Source organism: Engraulis encrasicolus, chromosome 14 (genome assembly GCF_034702125.1).
Source record: "Engraulis encrasicolus isolate BLACKSEA-1 chromosome 14, IST_EnEncr_1.0, whole genome shotgun sequence".
Lineage (NCBI taxonomy): Eukaryota > Metazoa > Chordata > Actinopteri > Clupeiformes > Engraulidae > Engraulis > Engraulis encrasicolus.
In genome coordinates this window covers 53,610,929-53,629,311 of record NC_085870.1, presented here as the reverse complement: position 1 = coordinate 53,629,311, position 18,383 = coordinate 53,610,929, and the positions used below count along the sequence as shown (strand labels likewise).

General features: G+C 41.4%; 1 protein-coding gene and 1 long non-coding RNA gene across 5 annotated transcripts in view; one reads left to right on the top strand and one right to left on the bottom strand.

Moving 5' to 3' along the window:
* LOC134462898 (uncharacterized) overlaps positions 1-717 on the bottom strand; it is a 122,184-nt gene extending 121,467 nt beyond the window's left edge. For all 3 annotated transcript variants that reach the window (XR_010037601.1, XR_010037602.1, XR_010037603.1), the window contains exon 1: positions 159-717. This is a non-coding gene — a long non-coding RNA (uncharacterized LOC134462898). The remainder of the gene's footprint in view (positions 1-158) is intronic.
* Positions 718-4,104: 3,387 nt separating this feature from the next.
* Positions 4,105-18,383, top strand: part of LOC134462893 (immunoglobulin-like and fibronectin type III domain-containing protein 1) — a 62,227-nt gene continuing 47,948 nt past the window's right edge. For both annotated transcript variants that reach the window (XM_063216135.1, XM_063216134.1), the window contains exons 1-2: positions 4,105-4,189; positions 17,483-17,568. In XM_063216135.1, the coding sequence (XP_063072205.1) occupies positions 17,532-17,568 (37 nt within the window). In that variant the 5' untranslated portion in view covers positions 4,105-4,189; positions 17,483-17,531. The remainder of the gene's footprint in view (positions 4,190-17,482; positions 17,569-18,383) is intronic.

The following is an 18,383-nucleotide window of genomic DNA, read 5'->3' as shown; positions in this document are numbered from 1 at the left end:
CAAAAGTTCTACATTAGCATATCATACCACTCACATACCACAAATACCACTGGACACTTAACTGTATTACAAGCAGTCCTGGGGGAGAGAAAATGCTTTGCCTGTATACACTCACTCATTTACGGAAAAGGTACCAAGAAGGCGGCTACAGAACTCACCATCCTGAACACTTCAATGGTGAATTTTCAAGGAATAACCCAATCCAGTTGTATAACCCAAGTCCTGCATTTCCCCTGCATCACTGGGTGGGGAGTCAAGGATGATCCACAGAACAGACAGCCTCTCTGGCACGTCAGATGTAGCACGTCATTGTTTCATATTAATAGCCCCCCGCCCAGCATGGTCCCTGTCCTCTGCTGCTCCAGTAACCTGAAGATTCCTGACTCAATGAATGCTTGCCTTACCCAACGCAGGACAGTTAACAGACCAATGTGAAGTGTACATTTTCATTGCGCATCCCAAAATATCACCCTAAGCCCATCAATAAATCGTGGCCGAGGGCAACAGTAATTCCAATGGCAATACGCTGTGTGCAAAGGTCACAGTGTTACACATCCAAAATAGGACTGGTTTCACCAACAGAAAAGTGATTGGAAGATCCTCCACCTTTGCTATTTCAATTGCTGATGACGGATGACATCATTGGTGGACATCATTTGTTATTGCCGTGTGTACCGCTTGTAGTATGTGTCTGAATTTCAAACATAGACACATGTCCCTGAGGTTGAAACTCAGAAATCGCCTTTAAAAGGTTTTTTTGTGGTGATTTTATTTTTGAAGAAGCTTCTCAGTGCTTCAGAACTAGAGTTACGTAGATATACGTAGAGATACGTTTGCCGAGCCGGATAAAGACCTCATCCGGACAGACCGGTGGCTGGCATGCATTGATCCGCCAAGTGGCCTTTCATTAAACAAAATGGCAGTTACAGCGCTCTTGCACCTCAGTCGTGAGAGAAATTATGAAACCGGAATATATATATATCTCTCTTTAGTTGACTACTAGAGCCATTCTCTAATCTCTCTAGCATATTGTTCAGTCACAAACACTCACTGAGTGAAACGGAACCAACTCCCGTCTCGTTATTGATCGAGCCTGTTTGATCCATCCTGACTCTTGTGGCCAATTGAGTCGTGGATCCCCACTCCAAGATAGGAGTGTGCTTATCCGACTCTGTTGAGGTCTACTACATTTCTAAATGTTAACAGTGCTCTACCAACGCTTTTACATCTCAGTCTGAACTCTTAGGGAAATTATACAGACGTGACTCTACCACTATCACTGCGTTACAGTGTACAGGCCACTGCTGTGACTCTTGCTCCTCGCCCGAGTCGCCTAGTCACTCACAACAGTGGCGCCGTCGGCAACTCGGTTAGAGACGAATCCTACTGAGTTGTTGGTAGCAGCGAATCCCCTATGGCTCGGATCACCGCTTCAGTTTCGTTTTTACCACGAGTGTGCAAGTCGCAAGGCAATGGGCAGCGGAAGCGAGTGGTCATCTGCTGCTCGACTCCTGTCTGTCCCTCCTCAACTAGACTTCTGCTCCCAAATATTTCAATTTTAGTCTTCTTAAATATATAAACACACATTACTAAATAAGGAACATGCCGTTTTATAATCCAACATCTTTAATTGACGTTGTGAGAACATCGGAGCAAACTGGAGCGGAGGGAAATCCTCTCTACGGCCTTAAAATTCCTAACCGCTCGGCGCTCTAACCATATTTCTCCCGCTCTGCTCTGCTCCCCCACTCGCTCCGCTCCGTTCACATGCTCTGATATGAAAAGAGGAAGCCAAGTCCAAAAAGACAAGCCCAACACTTACTGTGGGCTAGAGAGGATGACATTTTTCTGAAAATTCCAGTGGGATGGGAGTCAAAATGTTAAAGATGACCTGGAGCGTGCAGGAATGGGAATAAAGATGAATGGAAGCAGGGAGGAGCGGGAATAGAAATTAACGGGAGCAGGCAGGAGCGGAAATACCAAAAATAGATGATGATTTTTATCATATTTGAAACAACCAAATGTAGCCTACAACTGTCCATTGTTACACAGCTTCACCCTGGAGACGACGTGTGTGTAGGCTATGAGAGAGGACAGCGTGAATTACTGCGGGTCACTTATATTTTCATAATTTATGTTTTTTTTTGACAAAACAAGACAAATGGGAGTGGATGGGAGTGGGATTGATTTTGAGTGGGATTGGGCGGGTTTGGGAGACACGTGCAGGAGTGGTCGGGATGGGCTTTGTTTTTTTTACCTCCAGCCCGGGATGGGACGGGAGTGAAATCCACTCCTGTGTCGTGCTCTACTGTGGACAGAACAATAAACCCTCGTAGCATTCCTCAGCATTGTAATTGCATACTTTGACTCTGCACTTTCCCTTTGCCACCCTGGCTGTGTACAGTTTAATTGCTGCTTTATAGAAGTTCTTGGCATACCACACATGACAAATGCAGATTTACTGGACAGCGGCCCTGGGATGGTAAGACCTTCCCACTTAGGGCCTAATGGTGCATTCCCCAGGGTTGGGAGATGGGATGTTTCTGACCTCCTACTTGCTGAAATGCATTGGAACGCCTGTTGAAGCGGAATGTTCAAGTCGCGAGCTGGGGCAAAAGCGAAGCAAACCGACTTCGCCCCATTGACTATCGTGATGTCATCACAGCAATGGCAGCGCACAGTGTTAGGAATAGTTTATGTTGCACATCACCATTCTATGGACAAATAAAGTTGATTCAGACAGGTTAACGGTTGCAAAACAGCCTGTTAACTTTTCTTAGGTGTAGTTATATTGACATTGCGTATTTCAAAGATGAAATGCGGCTAAATGAAAATAACACATGATGTTGTTTACATTGCTGACATCTTTGAGAAATGGATATGTAGTTTTTGTCCCTCCATGTTTGTAGTTTGTTTGACTTGCTGGTTGGAACGCTTTCAAGTGGGAGGTAGCTGCCTTCTTGTTGCCTACTAGGAAGCTCCTACCTCTGGGGAATGCAGCATAAGTCAAGGGTCGAGTTTTTATTTGTCCAATTCAGGTGCAGCTCTCCCGACCACTGGCACTTATCAATCCACTCAGCAACAATCAGAAATGTGGTGGCCAGTCCTCGTTGGCCTCTCTTCCAATCCATGTTTGTTGGGTATTTGAAGTAAAAAGAATAGAGGTGCACACACTTTGGGCTTTAATGATGATACCTTTTTAAGATAAAAACTTTTAAAAATTATAAAAATTCTATGGGCGTCAATGGCATCAGCAACGTTTGAAGTAAGACAACAGTCTTGCGTCTCAATATATCAATTTCAAAATTATTATATTCAGGCTAAAAAGAACGCCTGAAGCATCCGAGACTCTACTAAAAAGTTAATTAAAAACTGTTGACATTGCTATACCTATAACACGACATTTAGGTTAGAAGTTCAAACTGACCAATGTACGTCAGTCTACAGCTGTGCATGAGCTGTCTGAGAACAGGCTGCCAGTGAGAGGCATTACAGCTAACCAGCCAACACCGCAGACACGCAGTAAATGCCACTGAAGGCGTCCTTCAGATTAACTATACAATAAATTTTACATTGGTATGATCATATTGCCAGAGTTCCTAAATTTATTTAGAAAGGTCCCCCTCAAAGCCAACACAGCAGCGACCTCTGCTCACAGTATTTACTGAGGAAAAAATATATGTAAACCAATGAAAGGCATTCATGGTAGATTACAGAACTGTGGTAGAATTATGTTAACACAAAAACAGATTTTTTTTCACTTAACACTTAGCATACTATAAAGTTGATGCACTGTTGTTCAATGTTTAATTGAGGGGGGAAATGGAATGAAAAAAGCTGATGATTATAAACAAAAAAACAACGTAGAGAGGAAAAGCAATACAAATCCGACAATAGAGCACGAAACAACATGATACATAGTGCACTACTGATTTGCTACAGATCTGTCGTCTGTGCGCTTCAGTCTGTGGGCTGGGCCTCACACCCACCCCATCTCTCTGTGAAACTTAAATAAAAGTCACGATGTGACAGCTGATGGATGCTAACTGCACGAAGGTAGGGTTTCCTTTCGGTGCGAAAATGTTTTATTGCTTAACAAAAGGGGGCAGGCAGTATCACAATCCTGGAGATAGCGACCCCAGCACTGAAGAAGAAAGAACGGAAGAAGCGAGAGCCTAGCGACACAGAGGTGAGTGACTTATGATGCCTTTCGTGCCATTACATGAACAGACATAGTCCAACAAGCATCTAGAATGATGGATAACTGTCATTTCAGAGATGATGTTTTGATAGAAATTGAGCATTTTAATGGATTACATTATTACAAATAAACATCACACCTGCTGTAAGAAAAGATGTTTATGATGTGGCACTTTAAAAGACTACCAAAGTAAATACAACCACTTGAACTTAGCAACAGCAAGAAACCTTAAATAACCCCAAATGTGTTTGGAAGTATGAAGCGTTCCAAACATCATATTATGATGTATATGTGATACCCTTTTGTTTAATTTTTTGGTTAAAAAAAACAAAAAAGGGGAATAAATCCTTATCTTCTGTATGTATATTGTATATGTGTAACATAATAACACAATATGCGATAGATAGATAGATAGATAGATAGATAGATAGATAGATAGATAGATAGATAGATAGATAGATAGATAGATAGATAGATAGATAGATAGATAGATAGATAGATAGATAGATATAAAGAAAAGGATCGCCACACCCATTACATTTGCAAAGTAGCAATTTTATGTAGTAGGACAGAACAGATACATCATTGGGTATCTAGGAACAGGTGGGGTATTACTGGGTAAATCTAAACATGTACAGTAATTGCTGAGTACTTGCAAACAGATAAGAGTTCTTCCTCGAACTGTTGCCAAGCAGCTGTCATTATTTCAAGTTGTTAGAATTAAGAGGCATATTGTGAGAGGTGGAAGTCTACACTAATCTGACACTAAATCATTCCAGTCCCTTTTATCATGAACTGACACTACTCACCCTCACTCATTTTGTAGGAAGCCTTGTGCAATGCATCCAACGTAGTAGCCAAAAACCTGTCAAACCCAACAGACAGTTAGATGCCTTACTCATGGATTTAAACTCAGCAAACTGCCATACCACTCTACATAATACCACTCCACATATCCCACCCCCACCATCAGCCAACTTAAAGATCAGTGATTGTTTTCGTAAACATTAGCGTCTTTCAAAGCTGTGCATAACAACCCCTGTATCGGCCGTAGTTTCAACAATATCAGCCATGTTAATTTACGAGACTTAACATTTCAGCGTCCCTGCTCATTAGGTTCGGTAGTCGCCATACTCACGGCTCTATATATAAAAGCATTTGCTCAATGTTGCAATCCCATTAGAATTTTGCGGAGGTAACTTCCAATAAGGAAAACTGATTGACAGGGTGATATGTGGTCCATATGATGTCTAGTTTCATGAGGCATGTGACCTATCAAACACCACAGGAGGGAGATAGAGACGTAAAACGCACCCCCCTTCCTCCACCATTTGAGGACTGCTAAGGATCTTGTGAAGCCTCAAACACAGTACATGTGTCAACTTGGTTTAACACTGATGCTGTGGGGATCAGGGGGGAACACTTATATCTACTGCCGGATGGCAGGAGCTTAAACAGGTTGTGGCCTGGGTGTGATTTGTCTCTTAGAATGGAAATGGCCTTTTTTAGGCAGCGTTTGCTGTAAATGCCCTTCAGGGAAGAGGGCAGCCGATGATGTTCTGGAGGTCTTTCCAGTACCACAGTGCAGCCTGGGAACCACACACAAAGGTACTATGTCAGTATACTCTCCACTGACAGATATTGTTTTTCCTGAGTATTCTGAGAAAATAAAGTCCTTGCTGTGCCTTCTGTGCCAATTGTGTTAACGCCCCAGGTCAGTTCCTCCCTGATGTTAACTCCCAGAAAGCGGAAGTCTGACACTCTCTCCACACACACACCCGCAATCACTAGTGGCTGGATGGCAGTCCTCTTCTAACCTGGTTCTCAAGCGATGGTTACCAACCATCTGGAATATTGTCAATGGCTTAGCTCTGGAAAGGCGTGGGTGTGTTCAAAACAGCTCGAACCTAATTGTAGAATTCACATGGCTTTTTTAAAATCAGTACTACTTCAAGTACTGACTTGTATATACCCCATCCCGCGATCCCGCCCCGCAATTCTGATTGGACAGGCTGACAGACTGGAGAGGCTGTAAGCCCTTCGGGCTCATCTAAGATTTCCAGACCCAAGTGTGAGCTCACAAAGTTTAACGAAGATGCATGAAGCACGAAGGGTCGGCGTGAGAGCCAGGTCCTCTTCCTCCTGAAATCCACAACCCGCTCCTTGCTCTTGGCAGTGTTCAGGTGCAGTTTGGCTCTGCACCACAACATCTATGTAGTAAGACTCATCCATCCTTGAAATAAGCCCAACTACTGCGTTGTCATCAGCAGATGATTGACAGAATCTGCATCCGGACCAGTTTTTCAAAGCATTTCACAACAACATGAGTGAGTGCTACTGGCCGATAGGGTTGTAAACCACAGCCTTCATGGCGATACGATTTGATATCGTTTTCTTAAGGCAGCAATTTGATTATTTTAATACTTAAGAATGCCCCATGATATGATACAATTCGATTTGATTCCATACCGGCCGACAGTCTTTGAGGGAGGTGATGTCTATATAGAGGACTTTAGACAGGATGGTACGGTGCTCTGGGAGAGGGACTTTGAAGATCTTGGTAAAGACCCCCACCAGCTGGTCTGCAGAGTCCTATAGCACACAGCTTTACATGCCATCGGCCCGGGTGCCTTTTGTGGGCTGATGGCCCACAGCATTAACCTTACCTCATGTTCATACTTCACCCTTAAATGAGTTAAAAAGTAAAGTCAAAAAGATGCTAAGCTAATGTGTACTTGTGTACTTGAGTTTTTAACAGTTTATTATTTTCTCTGATACGCTTCAGTAGGACCTTACAAGGACAGGTGAAACAGCATGTGATTTACTTTCAGCATGTCAGCATCAGATTCTTGTGGAAGATGTACCGCTGTAGTCCTACAACTGGTATTGGAGCCAGGTTGTGAACTGGCACACTTAAGTCAGCTCCACAGAGTACTTAGAAAAACATCACTACTGAGATTGAGTTTCACATTCCTTGTTTACACTCACAAGGTCTAACTAGCTGGGTGATGCACTTAACATCGCCTACCAACAACATTATGCACTCAACTATTCTTAGAGCACAATCCACTTTGGCATCGATTACTTCAAAGACTAGGCATGAGTCTTAGCATGAGGTCAATGATAACAAGACTGTTGATTAATTCCTTTGATTATGTCCAACCCATCTACAAAGAGGAACGCTTTACAACTTTCCTGAAATAGAGTGACTGAGTGACAGGCTAACACCAAAGAGGCTGAGCAAACACTCAGGGTGTAGTACCGTGGGCCATCTTGTGGTCTGTCAACGGACAAATCTGCAATGATCTGACATAGCAGAGACTAACACAAACGTACAGACACATATTCTGTAAGACGGATAACTACCTCCTCAACCTTAACATGTCCTTAGGGTGGCCATCGGTCCGTTTTTATGACCTGTTCACGATGTCCGTGTGTCCCTCTCTTTGTCTTTCCTCTCCTCCTGGCCTTTTGCTTATGGCCTCGAGATGCGACCGACCTTGACAGTCGGTCGCGTTTCCGATATCTGCGGCCGCCATGTTACTCCAGATTTAACTCCAGACTTTGAACAGCGAATTAACTGTATTGCTGTCGCCTTATGTTGGGGAAATCTCTGTGCAATTAGTGTGAATTGCAGTCCATAGCCCTATATGAAGTGCATTAACTGACTGTATGAAAGTTAAATAAGGTAACTATTGTCTACTGTCTGTTTCCTATTTTTTCCTGCACTGGTGGCAACGCATAGTGCAACTTCGTTTGTCCGTTAAATGCCTAATAACGAGGGCTCTCACAACTTTACAAACAGGGCAAAGAAAGCGTCTTTCTGCGGGCGCTCTGTCTGTATTTTGAGCTCGTGTTGTTGCTATGGTTATCCAGCGTCTGCATGGGGAAAGAAAAGGTTGACAGAAGCGGTTTGCCTCTCATTTTAAAACACAGCTGATAAACACTCTCCTGACCAACCTGCCGTCTCTGATATAACATTAAGTTAGTGTTAGCCTACCGATGACTCCTTTATCAGAGTGAGGTAATGAAATGCGAAAATCCTTCCCAAACAAATCTTGTTTTACAAGTAAAACTGTTGTTGGCAGCTGAGTTAGTCTGAGGTAAGATGGGAGCGCTGTTCCCTGATTTCTGCCTACAGTTTAGAATGCCGACTTCACTGTTTTCTCCATGGAGGCGGGGAGGCGGCAAGTCAAAGCAATGGGTACGGCGCGAGGACGCTAGGTTAGAAAGTTAAGGGGTGGGGTTGTCCGGCCGAAGTCCGGACAGCTGGTCACCCTACATGTCCTCCATCTCAGCCAGTGATCTGGCCCAGCCATGTCTGGGCCATGGTGAGTCCTAGTATAAATAACAACATTAATCCTTGCCATGTCACGTTCCATGGCCCATGATCACACCAGATGATCACACTCTAACTCACACCCCGGTCGGCCTGATTGGTGTCTGCTTGCAGGGCCCACAGCATGGGAAATGTTTGAAACCGTGTAAATGTGCATTTAAAGCGGCTGTGACTGACATTAGCATGTCCTGACACCTCCAACAAGGCTGAAGACATAGGAGGCTAATCCCCCTTGGACGTGTGTACAAGGCATACTGCACTAGAAAGGACTGGTTGCTTCACGGTCAATTAGTTGTAGGTTTGGGACACATTAGCAATATCACAGAGGCACAGACAATGCATCCTGTGAGAAAGTGTAGGGATTTTTAAGGTCTATAAATAGAGTGTATATTCCAGGCGCCAGAAGGTCTACAGTACAGACACTTCACTCACCATATTTCCAGGTGGTACTGCACTCTAGGGGCGCCAGTGTTGTATAGTAACTAAGTAAAAATACTTCACTACTGTACTTAAGTACATTTTGGAGTACTTTGTACTTTTCTCAAGTACAATTTCTGTGGATGACTTTCACTTTTACCTCACTATACTTCCGAACAAAATCACATACTTTTACTCCACTACATTTTCAATGTTCAGTTTAGTTACTAGTTACAAAAAAAGAGAGAGAAAAGGGAAAACAACTGTATTTTGACCCCACCCACTGCAACAAATAGGTAGTCAAGTAAATGAAAGATGAATCACAGCACACTGGTATCTTTACTGGTAGTTTATTTGGTGAACAACGCGTTTCGCTACTGCTTCATCAGGTTCACTCTGACATTACGCATGTCACCCAAAGGTGATAAGGGTGATTACCTGGTCACATGACCTCACCCACATTCAACTACTCCACCCATTTAAGTGCTAGACAACACCCAATACTGGTTTAGGTATGTATATTATCACATCCTACCATTTAAATTACTATACAATTCTCATGCATTTTACCAGATAAATATGCTCACATCCCTGATATGTGTATCTATAATCATATCCACATAGAGTCAAAGTCTGTTCCCATAAGTCCCATCGCTCGGCGGCCATCTTGGCTACGCCTCAAACTGACTATTTGAGATTAGTCAGTGATGGGGTATATAAGAATGAATGGGGGAAATAATGTTGAGTGACAGTGGGACAACACAGCGATACACAACTCATATGGTTGGAATCACAATGAAAAACTGGGATTAATGGCAGTCTTAGAATGACCGAAACATGAAAGTAACACTTTAAAACAGCGTTTTTCTTTATGCTATTTTTGATCTGCGCATGCGCCACATTCCACGACAACGTTCTGTTTTGCGGCAGGTGGGAGCATGTTGCGTGGACTTCACCTCTTCCGGTCGGCTGTCAAACGGGCATCCATTCTCCGGTCATCGTACAGAAAAGACACTGGATTTATTTTCTGATAGCCAAAGCAGTAAGCACAATTGTCGTCCCTGCTCATCAGTAATAAAAAATAGGCTATTGAATAAATTAATGATGTAGGCTAGCCTGCCTCAAAATTGGTGTTTTAAACTGTGATATCATGTTGTTGCCTAAACTGATAATAGCTATGACCAACGGTGAGAAATATAAGAAAAAAAAAGCTAAACTGATCAAAGTTGAATGTCTTGCAGACTTGCTCCCGTTTTGCTTTTTCTTACTTATTTGTTTTCAACCATAAGAAAAAACACAACGGGTGTGCACATGTATGCACACGGCCGTTTTTGTTTCCGTGATTATATCTGTCCCTTTGTCTTGCACCTGCATTTTGGATGGGCGCAGAAAGGTGATTAATGGTCGAGTTGCGCTCTCTGCCCAAGTCACAATGAAGTTTCCACGGACGGCAAATAAAACCACATGGCCGCCAACAAACAAACCGATTAGGTACGAGCAGTCGTAAAGGTTTACGTTTGCACTTGCGTCGAGGCGTCGAGACGATTGGATAAGTGACAGCGCAGCTCAGCAAGCAATTGGCTCTCGTTACCGGACAGGTGGGAGTGACACCGGCAAACGCCATGTTCGCGTAGCCAAATGCTCTCGTTCATTCCTATGGAAGGTTTCATGAGTGATTCGTCTCGTATAAGACCGTCTCTGATAGAGTTCATACAATGCATATCACTCCTCAGATGCAGGTTCGGGCCATTAGTAAATAAAAAACACATGATATAAAAGTGCAAAAGTGCTAATCCCAATGTGCAAAAAATCACAGTATAATCAAAATCCTTTCTCCAAAAAATATTAATGTCCATATTGTAGTAGGTCTCTCATCCAGTCCGACATATTCATTTTTACATGACGTATCCAACTCCTGAAGCAGGTTCATTAGTCAACAATAGTCCAAGTGACAATCTTGATGTGGCATAGGCCCATCCATTAAAAAAATGACATTTACAGTGTGCAATTCAGCAGTGCATGCATGTTACAAGAATACACTGAGGTCCTGTAATTCATTTAAACCATGGGGTTCTACTGTGTTCAGTTCGTGTATCCAGTAGGCCTCTCTCTGCAAAATTTGCTTAATTATATTGCCCCCTCTTGGTTTTTGTTGTATGCGTTCTATACCTATGAATTTCAGGGAAGCGGCTGATCCATGATTTTTTTCTTTATAGTGCCTAGCTATAGCATAATCCATGTTTCCGTTTCGTATTGCCCCTTTGTGTTCAGCAATTCTTAGTTTTAAATCGCCTAATTATGCCAATTTGTACATGGGTTTATGGGAAGAGAGAAACATTTTTAACAACAATCCTTTTTTTGACAACATTTTACTGTACAAAAGATTTATTGATGACATCCTAGTGGTGTTTGTAGGTACTGAAGATGACTTATTTAAATTTAATGAACATATAAATGGAACATATCCAACTTTGAAATTCACCATGGAATATGACAGTGAAAAAATACATTTTTTAGATCTGCTGATAGCTGTAAATGCTGACAAAAAACTGGAAACTTCTATTTACAGAAAAACGACGGATAGAAATACTATCTTGCACGCTTCGAGTTTCCACCCTGATCATACCATTCAAAACATTCCATATGGACAATTTGTGAGATTACGGAGGATATGTAGTGATGAGAATGATTATGGAATTAAGGCTAATGAAATGTCTCAACGCTTTAGGGAAAGGGGGTATGATGACTCGCTAATTAATCAAGCTGCAGAAAAGGCCCACAGGAGGGACAGAGCATCATTACTTAACCCCACACCCAAAAACACTGAAAACAGAGTGACTTTTGTTTCTGAATACTCAACTGCATCAAAGCAGGTCCAGCGGATCATCAGAAAACACTGGCAAATCTTAAAATGTGACCCTAGTCTACACCATCTATCATCACTGCCACCTCGTTTCTGTTTTAAAAGAGGGAGAAATATCAAAGACATGGTGGTTAGTTCTACCTACATGGAGACCCCCAAAAAGACTTGGCTGGCCAAAGGGATACATGGAAACTACAGATGTGGGAAATGTGCACATTGTTCACATACATTTGACACAAAAACATTCAGTCATCCCCACTCTGGGAAGAAATATCCCATAAAAGAGTTCATCAATTGCCTCTCGACACATGTGGTATACATGTTAAAATGCCCATGTGGATTGATGTACATTGGCCAAACTAAGCGTAATTTAAAACTAAGAATTGCTGAACACAAAGGGGCAATACGAAACGGAAACATGGATTATGCTATAGCTAGGCACTATAAAGAAAAAAATCATGGATCAGCCGCTTCCCTGAAATTCATAGGTATAGAACGCATACAACAAAAACCAAGAGGGGGCAATATAATTAAGCAACTTTTGCAGAGAGAGGCCTACTGGATACACGAACTGAACACAGTAGAGCCCCATGGTTTAAATGAATTACAGGACCTCAGTGTATTCTTGTAACATGCATGCACTACTGAATTGCACACTGTAAATGTCACTTGGACTATTGTTGACTAATGAACCTGCTTCAGGAGTTGGATACGTCATGTAAAAATGAATATGTCGGACTGGATGAGAGACCTACTACAATATGGACATTAATATTTTTAGGAGAAAGGATTTTGATTATACTGTGATTTTTTGCACATTGGGATTAGCACTTTTGCACTTTGATACCATGTGTTTTTTATGGCCCGAACCTGCATCTGAGGAGTGATATGCATTGTATGAACTCTATGTGGATATGATTATAGATACACATATCAGGGATGTGAGCATATTTATCTGGTAAAATGCATGAGAATTGTATAGTAATTTAAATGGTAGGATGTGATAATATACATACCTAAACCAGTATTGGGTGTTGTCTAGCACTTAAATGGGTGGAGTAGTTGAATGTGGGTGAGGTCATGTGACCAGGTAATCACCCTTATCACCTTTGGGTGACATGCGTAATGTCAGAGTGAACCTGATGAAGCAGTAGCGAAACGCGTTGTTCACCAAATAAACTACCAGCAAAGATACCAGTGTGCGGTGATTCATCTTTCATTTACTTGGATTACTCTTACTGCACATCACCAGCACCTGGACAAGTGGTTGTGCACAGGGACGTTACTTTAAATAGGTAGTCAAGTTTGTTTTCTGTCTAAACCTGGTCTAAATTTAGACTGAGATTGGTTGTGTGTACATTTAAGTTTACCAAAATACAAAATATGTCTTTCAAACTGCATTTGCCTTGTTTACTTTTTACTTGTACTTACTTTATTTACTTAACTTACTTTACTTTACTTACTTTACTGTTTTCATTCACTTGATCATTTTTTTAAGTACTTGGCATACTTAAGTACAAGAATTTTCAGATACTTTAAGACTTTTACTCAAGTAACATTTCAATCATTTCACTTTTATTTTTGGAGGGGTACCCATACTTTTACTTGAGAATGAGATTTCAGTATTTTATACAACACTGGGGGGCGCCAACGGGTGAGTGCAGACTCCATTCGGAATGAATTGACTTCGCTCTCACGACAGCGCCCTCTAGGTGAACTGCAGGCATGGAGCGAGTGAGTGAAGTGTCTGTAACTGTTGACCTTCTGTGATGCAGTCTCTACAAACGGCCCTGTTTGTACTACTAACTAGCTGTGCACTAGCAAAGTTCTCTATGCCGCGTTTTACATGTCAACAACCACTCGACTCTGCGGAATGAAGTATTGAGAAACTTTGAGCCTCGTAAATGGCTGGAAAGTAGAGATTTATAATGATGGCTTAAAAGGAGCTTAAAAGGGCTGAACCTTCATCTGGTTGGTCGTGGTCCAGTGTGTGTGTGAGCGTGCACGTGCGTGTCTACTCTACTTGCCAGTACTAAAAGGTAAACAATTAGCCAAGATAACACAGCGGAGCTAGTGCTAAATCTAACGTTTGGTGAGTCAGAATGATAAGAACTTTCTACAACTTTTCGTGAAGTTAAAACCAACAGAACAATCTGAAGATCGTGGACACGGAGCAAACGCTATTATGTTCGGTGAATGAACCGGAGAATGTGCCAAACACTGAGCCACAGCTCGTAGCCAAAAAGACGAAAGTAATATATTCCTGACAGAGTGACAAGGGCGAAAACATGTTGCACTGCATATTGCGAAGTGCGGAGATGCGATGGCTGGTAAAAGTTAGTTTGCCGCTGGCTGCCAAACATCTCGCATTGAAAAGTTGAAAAAGCGATCGCATAAATAAAACGCCCAATATGCCGTGATAAAGTGTCCCCTCTCCCCACTAAGCCGCATGCAGCATCAAGGAGACCGCGGTGGTGATAATTAAGTTCAATATAGCTTACAACATTGAGAATGAAGAGATTTAATTTACGAAGTTTAGTCAGAAATAATTATCCACAAAAATGGCCTTGATATGAATTCGACCTACAGCAATTATGTGGCGTGTGCCCAATTTAAGCAGACACTTTAAAGGGGCATTCCACCGGTGGAGACATGAACATGCATTGAAAGTGGGTCATATACGTGGTAGAATAGTAGCATACATTTCTAATTTGGTGCCTTCTTGGCCGAGAAAAGGCAGAAAATGACTTTTTAGTGTGACAAACAATCCCCATAATGCAGTGCAATGCTAAAGTCCCTCAGGCCACACCCAGGCAGCTCTGCCAGTGACTTACTGGACCCTCAATGCCAGTGATTTCAAAGGCACTGGCACACTGATCTGTGATAGGTCTGTTAGCGCTTTAGGTCCAACCCCCAATGGGCGGGGTTGAAAGGGTGGGAAAAAGGCTTGTAGTCTCAACAGAAATCCACCTGTCTTACACTTCCTCCTACAATGATGCAAAATGATGATTTTTACATCATTGTACGAGGAAGTGTTAAGAGGTGAATATGGACTTCTCCTGTCTCAAGGGGAATTGAGAGAGTGTTGCACGACCATTCAAAAGTATGACTGGGTGTCTAGCAATGGAAAGCCTAATGCAAATGGGTGGAGTGTCCCTTTAAAGCTGAACACGTCTGTGGCACTAACAGACAGCGCTACTTCTTAACCCTCTAGCTACCAGAATTTTTTTTGAATAGGCCGGAATCCTACCAGGAATTCTAAGGAAAAATTGACATTTTGGTCATATTCTAAATTATGTCAAATAACTTGAAAAGAAATGAAAAGTGTCAATTACAAGTTACTTTCATATTAAAGTAGAGAAAACACACTTTCAAATGGTATATCATTTATGGATAATTAATTGTTCAGTATTCCCATAGAGTGCCTTTGATGTGGATTAAATGATAAAAATGTGATAAAATCCGATATTATCTAGGCCTATCTATCTATATATCTATATATTTAGGCCTATCTATATATCTATCGATCTCTCTATCCATCTATCTATCTATCCTTCCGTCTATCAATCCATCCATCCAGGGTCAAAGTTGAACAATGATCATGTGACGACAACAAATGTCGTTCACCCAAAAGTCCTGTTTTCAAGCGGTTTCAAGCGGTATAACTGTAATGGACTACACTAGCTAATAATGTTTGAACTAAACCATGCCAAAGACGTGTAAGGATAACCGTAGAAGTGTCCGCGATAGCAGACAGGACATGAATGGAGCTCTAGGAAGTTTCCCCTCCCAATTTGGCACAGGTAAGACGCGCCAGGCATCACCGACTTTGACCGGAATTGAAGTGCTACAAACACCACGTTGGTAGGCTATTATTGGAAGTTAGCATTCAACTCAACGTCTTCGCGCACATTTTTATGAAGGACAACGTGGAGTAGTAACAGTCCTTGACTGCTTTGCCAAAGCTGACACGCAAAATGAGTAGCCAATTGTTCCATGCTGCGCTTCCTTCACGATGCGCCTGTTACGCAGAGCTGTCGCTGTAAGTTGTTCCAGGAAACTAAGATAGTTGGATACCAACATATGGTTTGACTCTGAAAACACACCGAAGACAGTTTACATTTTTAATATGTAGCGTGTAGACATCGGCTGGACAGTTGTGTTTGCTATTTAGGACCATGGCAGAACTCATCACAGTTGAACACCATCTCATAAGCCTAATAAAACAACATGATCTAAAAATAGCCTAAATAGTCATACACATGTGCTGTTGACCATAGATCGAAGAGGGTTGGAAGCTCTCATATTTAGTGTATATTGGTTGTAGAAACAGAATGGTTGTGTTTGTAGCCATCCAATCTCGGACGGCCGTCATTTGAATTGACGGCAGATTGCCAAATCGCATAAAGCGGCGCATCTCGTAATAAAATCTAAAATACTGAAAAATAATATAATATAAACATATAGTTTTTATACTGAAAGTATATCGAGGAGGGTCTGTAATATTGAGCTAAAGTGTTTGAAAGCTGGAAAAACTGCATGATGATGGCCGTTAAGCTGTATTTTCATATGAAAATATTCCTGCCGGCCGCGGCCGTTCTGGTACAGATCCAGCCGGACGTTCACGGCCGTTATGGTAGCTAGAGGGTTAATAGATTTCTGACAGTGTGTCGTCATTTTATCTTGTGGAGAGGAAGACCAGTTTACATACATTGGGCACATAGGGGAAGCATGCCCATGCATGCCCCAGTTAAGCATGTCATTTTGACTTGGTGTCAATAATATGCCCATTTTATGTTATTACTGAAATGAAACATAAATAGGCTACAAATAAATCCAAAATGCAAAAGTAGTAAACTATATTGCATGCGAAAAATACGTTTAAAACTATCTTTTTATTTCTTTAAGGAATGCATAGGCTACTGTGGTTAGCCAATTATTTAGGCCAATCAATGAACATAGACAGGCAGCTATTTATAATAATAATAATAACAACAACAACAACAACAACAACAACAACAACAACAACAACAAGCATTTAAAAAGTTTTAAACTGCAATGTAATGTGTTCGGAAATTTGGGTGCACCTAACTTTTGTGCTGGTGTACCCAAGAAAAAAAGTTGGGCGCACCAGTGCAACTAGTGCAAAAAGTTAGTCTAGAGCCCTGTATAAACAATATAAATAGCGGTAGGACATCTGAGAAGATTTAGGCTAAGGACTAATTTACTTATACTTTTAAGTGTTTCCATTGGTTTGTTAAACTAGCAAAAATATTGTCATTTCAAAGGTGTAGACGTTAATAGGAGGGAAATGCACAAAAGTCATCTCATTTCGAACACATATTGAACATACAAAGGCAAGTTACATCAGCATTTTTGTGACTACTGAATTATCTGAATTATGAAACTTTGGGAAAGTGTTTTTGAATATAATTTATTTGAAATTAGCTAAAAAATGTAAACAAAAAGATTTTCCTCGTATTTCCTCAGTTGTCCGCCTGCAACGTTGCGACTTGCGACTCATTTCGGTAGAGCGGGTCAGAATTATTGTGACCTGCTGTCTGTAGATGCCCTTACTTGAGAAGGGGCACACAGGGAGCTCATGTCTGTTTGTATAGGATTGAATACTGTTGAGACAAAGTTTGCAATTTCTGTTTATTAGGGGGAGATATTTGTGTTCACATCGAGAGAGGTTGGCCTATATAAAGAAGATGCTCAACCTTCCAGACCCAACTCCAGCAGGGCCAGGTAAGTACACAAATAAAAAATGGAATATGTTTAGGAAATGAAATTGTACATGAAGAGAGGCATCTTTTCAAAATATTCCCACTAGCCCAGTGGTTCTCAAAGCAGGGTCCCTGGTAAAGTTTGTTACAATGCAATACACATCAAATGGTATAGAACCATGTACTACTGTGAGGGAAAACATAGTTACACAGCAGACTAAGATTTAACACAAAAAAACTGTTCCTTCTTAGGCCCAACTTTTGCCAAATGTCCCTGCACTATCCTGACCACATCTATTTTAATCCCCTTATACTCAAAACTACAATGTCTCCAGCTTTTTTGATGTAAATGTCTATTACTACTGTGTTGAAAATAAAAGTAAAAATGTGCTTTTCCTCAGATAAAGCATAAATATTTTTGCATATTTTGTCAAAAGAAGAAAAGAGTTTGTGGCTCATCAGTATTTGAATGCAAAATTCAAAGACAGAGTATAATTTATGAAGACCTCAAGCTATACAATCTCCCAAGAGAGCTGTGATGTTATTATTCCTCTCCTCAAACTTCTACCTGGATGTGCGTGTTCCTACTAAAATCATGAAGATCATTGAGAAAATAACTGGTAAACTTGCTGTCACATTCCATGCCTGTTTTCAACATGAGCTACATTAATGACACAGATGTCAGTGACTAAATGCGAAGTGTTCATAATGACTTCAAGATCAAGATCAAGATCAAGACAGCATCAACAGATCATCAGTGCTGTGCTTCTTTGTGGTATCAAATGGATGTCTTGCCTGGAATATTTTATTGAACATGACCTTGCGTGTTCAAGCTTA